This window comes from Cheilinus undulatus, linkage group 21, assembly GCF_018320785.1.
Source record: "Cheilinus undulatus linkage group 21, ASM1832078v1, whole genome shotgun sequence".
Lineage (NCBI taxonomy): Eukaryota > Metazoa > Chordata > Actinopteri > Labriformes > Labridae > Cheilinus > Cheilinus undulatus.
Window position 1 is genome coordinate 36,679,991 of NC_054885.1, and position 13,198 is coordinate 36,693,188.

The 13,198-nt window shown below is 41.2% G+C and overlaps 1 protein-coding gene across 1 annotated transcript; it reads right to left on the bottom strand.

The window, feature by feature from the left end:
• Positions 1-7,381: 7,381 nt before the first annotated feature.
• LOC121503789 (myeloid-associated differentiation marker homolog) lies at positions 7,382-8,894 on the bottom strand. The gene is made up of 2 exons (XM_041778347.1): positions 8,420-8,894; positions 7,382-8,031 (listed from the first exon to the last, which is right to left on the bottom strand). Exons 1-2 carry the CDS (start codon positions 8,684-8,686, stop codon positions 7,441-7,443), a joined length of 858 nt encoding a protein of 285 aa, XP_041634281.1. The 5' UTR covers positions 8,687-8,894; the 3' UTR covers positions 7,382-7,440.
• Between the last annotated feature and the right edge of the window lie 4,304 nt (positions 8,895-13,198).

Here is a 13,198-nt window from a genome sequence, read left to right on the forward strand (position 1 = left end):
GGCTGCACACGAGTCCGCTCAGCCTGAAATAATCCTTGTTTTAGTCACTTTACTCTCAGAGCATGTCTCAGCAACCGAGCGATCCTGTCATAGAAATCCATGTAGAGTCAGAGCCGGCCTCTTCCTGAAAATGAAACTGTTCAAACAGAGCATCCCAGTCTTATCTGAGAGCTTTATGGCCGCTGACTCTCTCTTTGGATTGGGTAAGGCCTGCCTTATCACATTCAGCTAGAGCCAAACAGGCTGGACTCTGTTCCTCCACTCATGAGCTAATCTCTGACAGTGATGTAGGTGGAGGTCACGTCCTGAGGAGAGGAGACGCCCATATCTGCCCCCCTGTCTCTTGTTCTTAGGGAGATTTAGAAGCTGTGGCAGTGGTGTAACTCATTTTGCTGAGACAGAAACAGAGTTAAGACTCTAGGTTTAGATCCCTTTTTAAAGAATCTGTCTTTATCAGTATGGGCTCTTAGCTTTTTTAGTTGTGACGGCTGGACGTGGCTACATTTGTGTTTTTTAACTTTGCATTGGCAGCTTGTTGGGGTTGCGTTTGTTCCAGACTTCTGTGTTTGATCTCTTTGTGATAGGCAAAGCAGGACCAGACACTTTAGTTCACAGAGCACCATGCAAACACAGAGACATTCAGAGTGCTCTTCAAGGTCAGACAGAACTACTGACAGGCCGTTTAAGGCCTCAGCGTCCTCGCTATTGTTGGGGGTGTGTTATCTCTACACTTTCACTATTTTTGCATTTATAGCCCAATCTTTTTGCCACTTTTAACCTGTTTTTGCAGCTTTCTGCAACTTTTTAAAACCCATTTCTACCACTTTATGACCATTTTCTGCTCATCTTTGCACAGCTGTATTCCTGTTTTTTTTTTTTACCACTTTTCCCCACCTCTGCAACATATTTCTTTTAAAACTTTATGCCCCTTTTGCTTCTTTTTGCCCCCTTTTAAAACTTTTTTGCCACTTTTATTTCACTTGTGCCCTTTTTAAGCCATTTTTTGTCACTTTTTCTAACAACTTTTTGCCCATTTCTGCCACATTCTTTTGTAACTTTGAGCTACTTTAGCTGCTTTTGCCACTTTTCTCAATTTTTGACATTTTTTCTGCATTTAATATATTTTTTTCCATTGTTTTGTCCATTTCTTGCCACTTTTACCCTTTTTCCTGATATGCCGCTTTTTGACCATTTTTTTCACAACTTTTTTTGCCTTTTCTTTTTCATTTTTTTTTTGCCACTGTTTCACCATGTCTGCAATTTTTTTTGCAACTTTTTGCATACTTTATCCACCTTTTGACTTTTTTTGCCCATTTACTACTTTTTGTTTATTTCAACCATTTTTTTCACCATTTTTTTGTTTGTGCTCTTTTAACCTATTTCTGCCACTCTTTGTCCATTTCTTGCCACTTTTACCCTTTTCCCTGTTTACGCCACTTTTTGACCATTTTTGTGCATATTTGCACAAGGGTTTTTTTTTGCCTTTTCTTTTTGCATTTTTTTTGCCACTGTTTCACCATCTTTGCAACATATTTTTGCAACTTTTTGCCTACTTTATCTGCCTTTTGCCATATTTCCCCCATTCACTACTTTTTGTTTATTTAAACCTTTTTTTGCCACTTTTATTCTGTTTGTGCCCTTTTAACACGTTTCTGCCACTTTTTTTTTTTTTTTTTTTTTTTTTTTTTTTTACCAATTTTGCTGTTTTCCATGTTTCGGCAACATCTTAGCCAGTTTTTGCTGCTTTTAACAAATTTCTGCCACTTTTTTCCATTTCTGCTCCTTTTACCCATTTTTCCAATTTTAAGCCACTTTTTTTAACCCTTCTTTTTGTCACCGTACTACTTTTTTGCCACTTTTCACCCACTTTTTGTTTCTCTTTTCACAGTTATTAGATTATTTACTATATTTCCCAAAAATTGTCTGAGTTTCTTCTATTTTATTTTCCAGCATCCTGACATTTGTGCGCATCTATAAAGTCTGACATTATGTTCCTGATAGTTCAGTGTGTCCATCCATGTTGTTTACATTACTAATCAAAGGTAATTGTGTTTTAATAAAAGGGCTTTACATTTTGAAAAAGGCTGTATTGTACAACAGAATAAATAAATGAAATTCATGTCGTGTTACGTTGACAGGAGCAGTTATTACTCAGGTTAAATGTAAAATATGGTTATCACAGCTTATATTTACAATAGACCATGGTTGTCCTGACCTCCATGGGCCCCCCAGTTTGACTGGACCCAGAAAGCCCCCCCCCCCCCACCAATGTGTGGCCCTATGTAAGTATTTTTACCTCTGCCAAGGAGGTTATGTGATCGGCAGGGTTTGTTTTTGAATTTCAATGAAACACAAGATACTTGTGCCCTATAAAGAGGATCAGCGCTCAGTGAAGAAATCCCTAATCCATTAGTATTTATCTCTGCAAGTCAACCGTGCAGATCCATGGGCAACAAGAAACCCTCACTTCACAGGGGTTGTCAAGTGGGAACCCTCCTTCGTCAGTGTTAAGTCCAGTTAGTCCCATGACACCTCCAGAGGGCTGAACAGTGATCTCCAGCGTCTCAGAGCCACCCCCCTCCATGCCGGCTCTCACCACCCACCATGCCAACACGCAGACATCATCTTACCTATCTTACCGCATGGCCCACACAGCCTCAACGGCATGCCACCTTCAACAGACCCAGGCTCCGTACATGCAAGCTCCAGGTAGTGGCAATGCCGATACTACCTTCCTTAACACCACGCATGATTACAGTGCAACAACCAATAACTAAGAGTAAAAAAGAGCCGAAAATGAGACAGATTAGGGAGAGCGAGAGAGAACAAGAGAGCGAGAGAGAGCGCAAGCTTCACAATAAAGTGGGGGGGGGCACAGCTAAGGGTGTAGTACCCTGTCATGGGTTAACACACACCCCCGGCCTGGCGTGGCGTGGCGTGGCACTCTACCCCTCCTACTCCCTCACTTTCATGAGGGAAGACAGAGTAGAGAGAGGATTAAATGAAACGAATGGATAGAGAAGTTACAGGGTTTCGTCAACATTCATTTTTGCCCCAGCTGGCATTATTCCTCCTCATCCAAATCCACTGGCTGGCCTGAGCTGCTTCATCTGAGATCTCCTTAACTGTCTTTCGCAAATTCTGTCCCTGCACTCCCAGCTCTCTAAGTAATGAAACAGCTGACCTTGCTACAAACCCTCTACATCCCACTTCTGATGTCCTGATGAAGACTGATGATGAAGACTCGTTAAGAGTCAAAATGCGTTGATATCCCTGCTGAAATAAAGGATTTTTACTACATCAGAGTGCCTTGGGTTCTCAGTTCTGACTGCCATCTACACTATGGATGTTTACTGATAAGTTAACAGGCAAGTTATTGCTCCCTTTTTCTGCATATGAGACTTTTTTGTCCATTCCCTGAAGAGCACCTGATCCTGACTACACCATGTTGGATACTTTGACCCCATGTAGCACTCACCCACCCCCCTTTTTTTCTAAGTTATGGATGGATTTTGATGAAATTTTCAGGAAATGTCAGAAATGGCATAAGGAAGAACTGATTAGATTTGGGAGTGACCTGGATCACCGTCTGGATCGAGAAATCTTTTTACAGCATTCTTTACTATTGGGGGATGGGGCTAATGGTGGAGGTCTGCGCTCTCCAAGTGCTTTTCTGGTTTAAGTATTTGACACCTTTGCATCAGGCTGGCGTGTAACATGAGTTTGCATTGGCTGTTGACAACAGATCATGGCTACGCCATCCGTCCTTTCCCTGCCTCTCCCTTTCAGTATCAGGATAAATTATGGGAGTGGACCTGAAAACTATGTCTGCAGTCTGTGTCAGGATGTGGACAATTGGACACACCTCTGCAAACATGCATTCAGAAGGACAGGGAGGGTCCGTCCTGTCTGGTTAACCATTAAACGGAGCTCTCATTTATAATTCATGCATTCAGTTGCTGTTTCTGCTCTCCTCCTGTCCTTTATTGCATGTCTTGTGTTGTCTTATCTCACATGATCTCATAATGCTATTATAAGTCTTTTTCATACAAACCCGAGATCCAGAAAAGCTGGGACACTGTGTAAAATGTAAAATCAGAATACCATGATTTGAAAATCTTATTTAACTAACATTCAGTTTAATACAGCACAAAGACACATTTCAACCTCAGAAACCTTTACTGTTTTATTAAATAAAGGTACATTCTTAATTTTTATGCCTGAAACACTATACAAAAAAGTTGGGACAGGAGCATGTCTACCACTGAGTTACATCCTCTAATGTAAGTGTTTGAGGACTGAAGACAATAACTGTTGAAGTATTAAAAGTGGAATTATTTCCTTTTTTTGGTTGATTTGAATCTAAAGTTGCTCAACTGTGTTGGCTTTCTGTTGTCATATTTTGTGCTTTATAATGCAGCATACATTTTCAGTGACAGATCCGGACTCCTGTGGAACAAACAAGACAACCTGAGGCTGTCTGCTTCAATGAACTCTGATAAGATTGGTCTAAAAACTTTGTATTTTCTGCTTCATTCATAAAAGTTCATTTTAATTTTAGCTTCATCCAAAGATCTCTTAATCTAGTCAGTTCTTACAGTCTTATTTTGTTGTCATTGTCTTTAATTCTTCTTATTTTTTTGGCTGTTTTAATGCTTTAAATGTCACTGTTCTGTTTTTTACTCTGAAAAGAACTTTGTTGCTTTGTGTATGAACGAAGCTCTATAGATAAAGTCTTGGCTCCGCCCTCTTATTGTGAAGCCATGCTGTTGTAACATCTCCAGAAATGAAATAAAAACTGTTGTTTGAACCTCACATTATTAATGCTGCCTTCACAGATGTGCAAGTGACCCAGGCCACTTGCTGGGCTTGGGCCCAGAGAAGTGGGCGGGGCTTTGGGATTTTTTAGCTTTACATGATACAGTCTTAACTTACATTTGTAGAAGCAGAAACGTTCTGTGTTAACTGACTTCCTTACCTCTTCCATTTAGAGATATTTCCAGAACCTTATGATGACTGTATGGACAGTAGATGTTGGACTATCTGCCCATGCAGTCTTACTTAAAGCTGTACTAGTATTGTTTATACACCACTGAACCTTTCAGGAGCTCTTGTTCCAACCCACTTATGTCACCTGTTACCAGTGTTGGGTGTAGCGTGCTACATTAGCGCGAGTCACTGGAGGAGGAAGAGGAAAACGGCAAAGTGACTCAAATAAGGAGCTCTATAGACACGTGGAGAGATGAAAACTACTTTGGATTTGTGGCACATAAAGGATGAGTATATGACGGTGAAGAGTAAACTGTGACCAGGCCAGAATCAACTTTCTGCCGCCGTGAACTCAGCAACAGGACTGTCCAGACATCTGCAAAAAGTGGCAAAAATGGGCTGACAAATCGAAAAGACGCTAAAGAAGGCAAAAAGCTGCAAAAAGATGTTGCAGAAATGGCCAGAAATCACAGAAAAGGCAGACAGCTAAAACAGATCTGTAACATAGGCAAAAGTGGTTAAAAAGGGCCAAAACTTGATAAAGTTACATGTTGCGACCCCTTCACTAGGTCCTGTCTGGTGACATCACTCACGTATCCTTACGCCATTTACTGCACAAAGTAGTGCCATTACATTACATCACACCAGTGTGGGAATATAAGGTTTAGCATCGTATTCTTGGAGTGTAACTAAGTGATGTAACTTAGACCACCACCCAAAGTAAGGTTTATGCCACAGCTCTAAATTAACAGCATTGGTAATTACCAAAATCCTTTTTTATGTTTCTGCAATGGTTAATACACCAATATGTAGAAGCTCTTTAACCAAATGACATTTTAAATGCTAAAAAATAATTATTATTGTTATCCATGAATTTTCAAATTTACTGATTTACAAAAAAAAAAAAAAAAAACTGAAAAAAATAGTAAGGCACATTAATATTTCTTGATTAATATGTCAAATTATAGTTATTCACTTGCATTCCTGAACAGAAAAATGAGTTTTAGTGGTTGAATGTTATGTTTGATTAATTTCTGAAGCCCAGTGAGCCGGGTATAAAAAGGTGAATTTAGTTTGAAATCCCTCATTCCTGCTCAAAATGGTAAAACGTGGAGAACTCACTGAAAATGAAGGAGTCTGCATTAAAGCACTTCATGATGCTAGATGGTCTCTGATAAACGATTTTGACATTTGAAAAGTTAAAAAGATAAGTTTAAAGGCTCACAATCTGAGGAAGTAAATTTATTAGTTCAAAAAGGTCAAAACATGAAATTGAAATTTAAAAATATTTTTTTTTTAAAAATGGCAAATACATTAGCAAGAAAGTCAAAATCATGAGTTTAAAAGGTCAAACTATGGGATTATGAAGTCAAAACTTGGAGTTGAAATATGAGGTAAAATAAAAAATAATTGGTTAAAAAGGTCAAAATATCACTTAGAAATTAGAATTATGAATACTAAAGCCCAAAATATTAAATGAGAAGTCAAAATTCTGAGTTGAAATGGTCAAAGTAAGAAATAAAATGTCAAAATCCTAAGTTTGAGTCCTAATTGTGAGATGCTAAATTGAAAATGTGAAATTATAACACAGTTTTCCCCCCACATTTCTGACTTCTTATCTAAATATTTTTACTACTCATTTTTTCAGATTTTGTGACTTGACAAGGATATCTGAAATGATCGAGGATAAGTTCACATTTTTATACTTGAGGAAATCTGCAGACCTCAGACTGATGGGCCAGTTATCACAGAAATATGAGATCATCTTGTGGGCCGGATTTAACAGTTCCATGGGCCGGATTTGGTCCCCGGGCCTCGAGTTTGAGACTTGTGGTGTAATGTATTACTTTTTTGAGTAACTACCCCAACAATCCCTGTGATGATATTTGTGCATTATACAACTTTTAAAGTCTTTTCTTGCCCCTGTACCAACTTTTTTAGAATGTTTTGCAGGCATCAAAAATTCAGAATGTGTGTGCATTTCCTAAAATCAGGTTTAAGCATTAAATATCTTGTGCTATCAGATGATTATATGTTGAAACGGATATAAAAATCATTATACTCTGTTCTTATTAACATTTAACACAACGTCCCAACTTTTCTGGAGTCTGGGGTTGTATTATGTTGCATTGTTTCATTTCAAATTATTGCAGAATAGAAAAAATGACATATTTTGTTATACATATCATTTGTCTTGTGCAGTCTTCTGTGGGTTGTTGTATACAGCACTCAGTTTTCTCCCCAAAAATCCAACATTTTTATAAAATTTTATTCAGATTTCACAAGCTGATAATGACAAGAGTACATTTAATATGAGGCCTGACATTAATGACAAGAGAATAAATGTGGATTTACTGACCAGAAGCTCACAGCTGCTCATCAAGATTCACAGTAAAACTCAAACTAACACCTGAAAAGTTTTACATTTTAAACATCTCAGTTTTCGAATCTTTATGTACTGCTGGCAGAGAAGGCCAGCCTAAAAGAATAAACAGTATCTATAATGTAAGCAACCAGATTAACACCCGTCATGACGGCGATGGTGACCAGATCATCCCATGGACAGTGGGGAAGAAGCGAGCAGATCTTAGGCCGGGGACTGTTCCTCAAGGCGTAAAACGGCCAAATGACCACAGCTGACATGTACATCAGCACCGCCATCACATTACAGACACACAGGACTTTATCAAAGGGAGCGGGGAGCAGAGAGTGGAGGCGGCAGATTGTTAAAGCGATGACATTGATGGCGAAGATGAAGCAGATGGAGTAGACGGCGACACACCACTGGAGCCCTGGGAGATGCTTGTAACCAATACCCCCCAGGCAGGTGAAGATGATGCACGCCACAAATGCCTCCAGGACTTTAAGGAGACCTGGGACTGTGGACAGAAAACCGCTGCTTTCTCCAGGTTTAGCTCGGGTCAGCCCAACCTCGACTGCATACAGGATGAAGGCGATACAGGAGGTTACGCTGGCAGCGATGCATTTGTCACACACGGAGCTGGTGAAGATGACGGGGAAGATGATGGACGCGGACAGAACCTGCAGGACAGACAGCACAGAAGGAAATATGACTTCCTCTGCGTCAGGAAGGGCCGGGCTTGATGATGGATCAAGTCAAACTAAGAGAGGCAGGAGCAAATGATAAAAAAGCTCCTTTTCATCTATGATGCATCCTAGAGAGTCCTTTTCATGTTTTGGCTTAAAGGACACCAAAGGGGCATGATACCTCATCATGGTTTCTGCCATCTAAAAGGCATTTTCACTGCATTTATTTCAACATGAAAGCAACAAGTAGTGGGGGGCATTGCCCACCCCTCCCTCCCTCTGAGTCCACCAGTGTTTGGATTGCATGCACATTAAGCCAGTTTTAGAGCTTTTACAGGCTGAAACAAGCTCAAATCTCCCTAAAAAGACAAACATTACCTACCAGAAGTGTAGCCAACATGGCATAAGCCCTGGTGAAGTCTCCCCAGGAAATGGGCAGCTTGGAGCTGAGGCCGGTTAACTCCAGGACGAGGATGAGGAAGGTGACACAGAAACAGGAGCACCACACAAACATGCACCACGTCCAGAAAGAGTAGGTGCTGTGACCGAATGAGGCCACCAGGCCGAAGGTGATGCATGTGAGGAGCAGCTCCAGTAGCCGGACTATGCCCACTGGCACCATCAGGGTCTTGACATCCATTGTGGCCATGGTGGTTGTAATCTTGAGACCACTTAACTGTAAGCCTGGATAGATATTCCTGAATAAATCCCTAAAATTTCTCTCCTTCGTGATGATTTTGTGTATTTCTGAAGTATTTTTAAGTCTCTCTGATCCGTCTAGCCTCTCATCCTGTTGCCGTTGCCTGAGTGTGTCTGATGGAGGTCTCTGGCCACTCCTGTATTCTACTGGATCAGATTTTCTTCCCCAGAGGGCTGTGCTCCAAATGATTTATGCTGGCTTGCCTAATAGGGTTACATGTTGCTGTGTAGGGGTGTGAGATCTGGTCAGTTGCTCCCCCTCATTGGCTCATTTGTTGTTTGTCTGAGGATCGGTCAACGATCCACTAATGAAATATTACTATGACAGGAAGTACACGCCCTGTGACAGAGAAGCATCTCTTTTCTCCTTTTACATGTCATTTGTGTAATACTCGACAGAACAGCTGTTAATAATGAGGTGATTTTCCAAACATTGGAGCAGCAGACATAAAGGACCATTTCAACACTAAAATCCTCCTAATGCACTCATGACTCATCTGCCAGATCAGATTGCTTCAAAGTATTTTGCTTTTATACTTTGGTAATTTCATTAAAAATGCAACCCCAATTCCAAAAAAGTTGGGGCGTTATGTACAATGTAAACAAAACAGAATGCAAGATGTCATAAACCCGTGTTTTATTTTATCGAACATAAACAACATATCAGATTTTGATCCTGAAACATTTAGCAATTTCAGTAATATGAGCCCATTTTGAATTTGATGTCAGCAATATGTCTCAAAAAAGTAGGGATAGGGCCATGTTTACTGTTGTGTAGAATCCCCTCCTCTTTCAACAACAGTCTGTAAACGTCTGGGAAGTGAGGAGACCAACTTCTGGAGTTTTGGGAGAGGAATGTTGTCCCATTCTTGCCTGATGTAGGATTAAAGCTTCTCAACAGTCCTGGATCTTCTTTGCTGGATTTTTTGTTTTATGATGCTCCTAATGTTTTCTATCAGTGAAAGGTCTGGACTGCAGGTAGGCCAGTTCAGCACCCAGACTCTTCCTCCATGAAGCCATGCTGTTGTGATGGATGTGGCATGTGATTTTGCATTGTCTTGCTGAAATAGTCAAAGCCTTCCCTGGAATCGACACCATACTGACTAATGCAGCGGCATACGATCCGATATGATCGATACGGTACAACCTGATTCGACACAACAAGATCCAACACAATCTGACCCGACCCGACCTGACCTGACCTGATCTGGCCTAACCCAACACGACACGACACGCCCAACATGACCTGATCCGATGTGATGCAATGTGATACACTTCACTGTCCCCTTGAGGAAATTTGTCTTGATCTCAAAGCTGCCATTACAATAATTCATCCATCTATCCATTTGCTATACTGCTTACTTCGTTCAAGTCATGAGGGGCTAGAGCCTACACTCTAAAAAAACACCTGCTTCAATTAATAACAAGTAATTAGACTAAGTTTGTTCAACTCAGTTTAACAAGTTGCAACTAGAGCTAAGTTCATGCAACTTGTTAAACTGAGTTGAACAAACTTAACTCAATTACTTGTTACCAATTGAAGCAGTTTTCTTTTTAGAGTGTATCCCAGCTGTCATTGGGAGACAGGCAGGGTACACCCTGGACTGATGGCCGGTCCCATCACAATAGTAACAAATAATATTAATAAATTAGAAAAAGAATCACAAAAACCCACCTATATACATAATGCATTATCACATATCAATATAGAACCACCTACCAACAACCTACATGTATTGCACATACCCATATAGCAAAAGATATAATAGAAATATAAAAAAGCAGTGATGTCAGGCCACAATAAGGAAAAAATAATCAAATGAAAGATGGAAAAGATCAAAAATCAAAAAGGTAAAGGGGAAGAGATACACTTCATTTCCAAAAGTATTCACTCACCCATCCAAATAATTGAAATCAGGTGTTCCAATCACTTCCATGGCCACAGGTGTATAAAATCAAGCACCTAGGCATGCAGATTGTTTCTACAAACATTTGTGAAAGAATGGCTCGCTCTCAGGAGCTCAGTGAATTCCAGCGTGGTACTGTGATAGGATGCCACCTGTGCAACAAGTCCAGTGGTGAAATTTCCTCACTCCTAAATATTCCACAGTCAACTGTCAGTGGTATTATAACAAAGTGGAAGCAATTGGGAACGACAGCAACTCAGCCACCAAGTGGTAGGCCATGTAAAATGATGGAGCGGGGTCAGCGGACACTGAGGCGCATAGTGCACAGAGGTTGCCAACTTTCTGCAGAGTCAATTGCTACAGACCTCCAAACTTCATGTGGCCTTTAGATTAGCTCAAGAACAGTGCGTAGAGAGCTTCATGGGATGGGTTTCCATGGCTGAGCAGCTGCATCCAAGCCATACATCACCAAGTGCAATGCAAAACGTGGGATGCAGTGGTGTAAAGCACACCGCCACTGGACTCTAGAGCAGTGGAGACGCATTCGCTGGAGTGACCAATCGCGCTTCTCCAGCTGGCAATCTGATGGACCAGTCTGGGTTTGGCAGTTGCCAGGAGAACGGTACTTGTCTGACTGCATTGTGCCAAGTGTAAAGTTTGGTGGAGGGGGGATTATATTTGTGGGCTTGTTTTTCAGGAGCTGGGCTTGGCCCCTTAGTTCCAGTGAAAGGAACTCTGAATGCTTCAGCATACCAAGAGATTTTGGACAATTCCATGCTCCCAACTTTGTGGGAACAGTTTGAGGATGGCCCCTTCCTGTTCCAACATGACTGTGCACCAGTGCACAAAGCAAGGTCCATAAAGACATGGGTGAGAGAGTTTGGTGTGGATGAAGTTGACTGGCCTGCACAGAGTCCTGACTTCAACCCAATAGAACACCTTTGGGACGAATTAGAGCGGAGACTGAGAGCCAGGCCTTCTGGTCCAACATCAGTGTGCGACCTCACAAATGTGCTTCAGGAAGAATGGTCAAAAATTCCCATAAACACACTCCTAAACCTTGTGGAAAGCCTTCCAAGAAGAGTTGAAGCTGTTATAGCTGCAAAGGGTGGACCGATGTCATATTAAACCCTACTGGTTAAGAATGGGATGTCACTTAAGTTCATATGCCAGTCAACGCAGGTGAACGAATACTTTTGGTAATATAATAATAATAATAATAATAATAATAATACATTTTATTTATAGAGCGCTTTTCAAGAACTCAAAGACACTGTACAAAAAATAATAAAATGCATTGCACAAAAAGCCAAAACAGGACAATATCACGATCAAACAAACAAACAAACAAACAAAAAAACAAACTAACATGCAGTCAAAGTGACAAGACAACAACAATCAAACAATTAAAGCCAGTTTAAAAAGGTGAGTTTTGAGCAGTGATTTGAATGTGGATGAGTCCGTACAGTCTTGGATATGTTTCAGGAGTGAGTTCCAGAGGGAGGGGGCGGCTATGGAGAAGGCTCTGTCCCCCCAGTTTTGGAGCTTGGTTCTTGTTGGTGGGGAGAGGAGATTGAGGTTTGATGAGCGGAGATTACGGGAGGGGGTGTGATGGTGCAGGAGGTCAGTAAGGTAAGGAGGGGCCTTTTGGTTTAGGGCTTTGTGGGTGAGGAGGAGGATTTTAAATTTGATGTGGTAGGGGACAGGGAGCCAGTGGAGGTTTTGAAGGATGGGGGTGATGTGGTCATGAGAGCGGGTGTAGTTCAGGAGGTGTGCTGCAGAGTTCTGGATGTATTGGAGTTTATTGAGGACTGTAGAGGATGTGCCACTGAGGATGCTGTTACAGTAATCTAGTCTGGATGTGATGAAGGCGTGGATGAGGGTTTCAGCTGCAGGGAAGGAGAGTAGTGGATGGATGCAGGCTATGTTTTTCAAGTGAAAGAAGGCCGTTTTAGTGAGCTGGGTGACGTGTTGATCAAATGAGAGGTGACTGTCAAAGATGATACCAAGATTGCGGGTGTGAGGGGAGGGGGGCAGAGTGAAGGAGTCAGTTTGAAGGCTGAAGTTATGGATGGATTTGGTGAGGGATTTGGGGCCAGTAATCATAAGTTCGGATTTATTGTAGTTCAGAGAGAGGAAGTTGTTGTTCATCCAGTTTTTTATGTCAGAGAGGCAGTTGGTTAATTTGGAGTGTGTGTCTGGGGTGATGGAGGATATAGTGTATAAAGTTAATGCACAAACCCGTCCATCTATCAGAAATGTTAACATCAGACTTTACTGGTCAGGAGGTCAGGCTTGCAAAAGGTGCCAGCAAATTGGTAGAATTTTTGTGACATCAGCAATACCAGAAGATTAGAACAAAGCAGCAAGAGAAAAGCATCTTATGTGTACCAAACACGCCTGGCTCTGTAGTAGTGGCAGCACTCACAAACAGATCATCAGCAGATTATCAACACAATGCACAAACTCCTGACTGTACATCTCATCACTACATCAACTCAACGTCTCATTCTATGGCACTAGTCACAAGTCATCACTCTGTAAGTGTGGTGTCG

Excerpts from the sequence above, each read along its gene's own strand:
- LOC121503789 (XM_041778347.1), bottom strand. The coding sequence starts at position 8,686 with ATGGCCACAATGGATGTCAAGACCCTGATGGTGCCAGTGGGCATAGTC. Across the intron at positions 8,032-8,419 it reads CCATGTTGGCTACACTTCTG|GTTCTGTCCGCGTCCATCAT; the intron begins GTAGGTAATGTT and ends TCTGTCCTGCAG.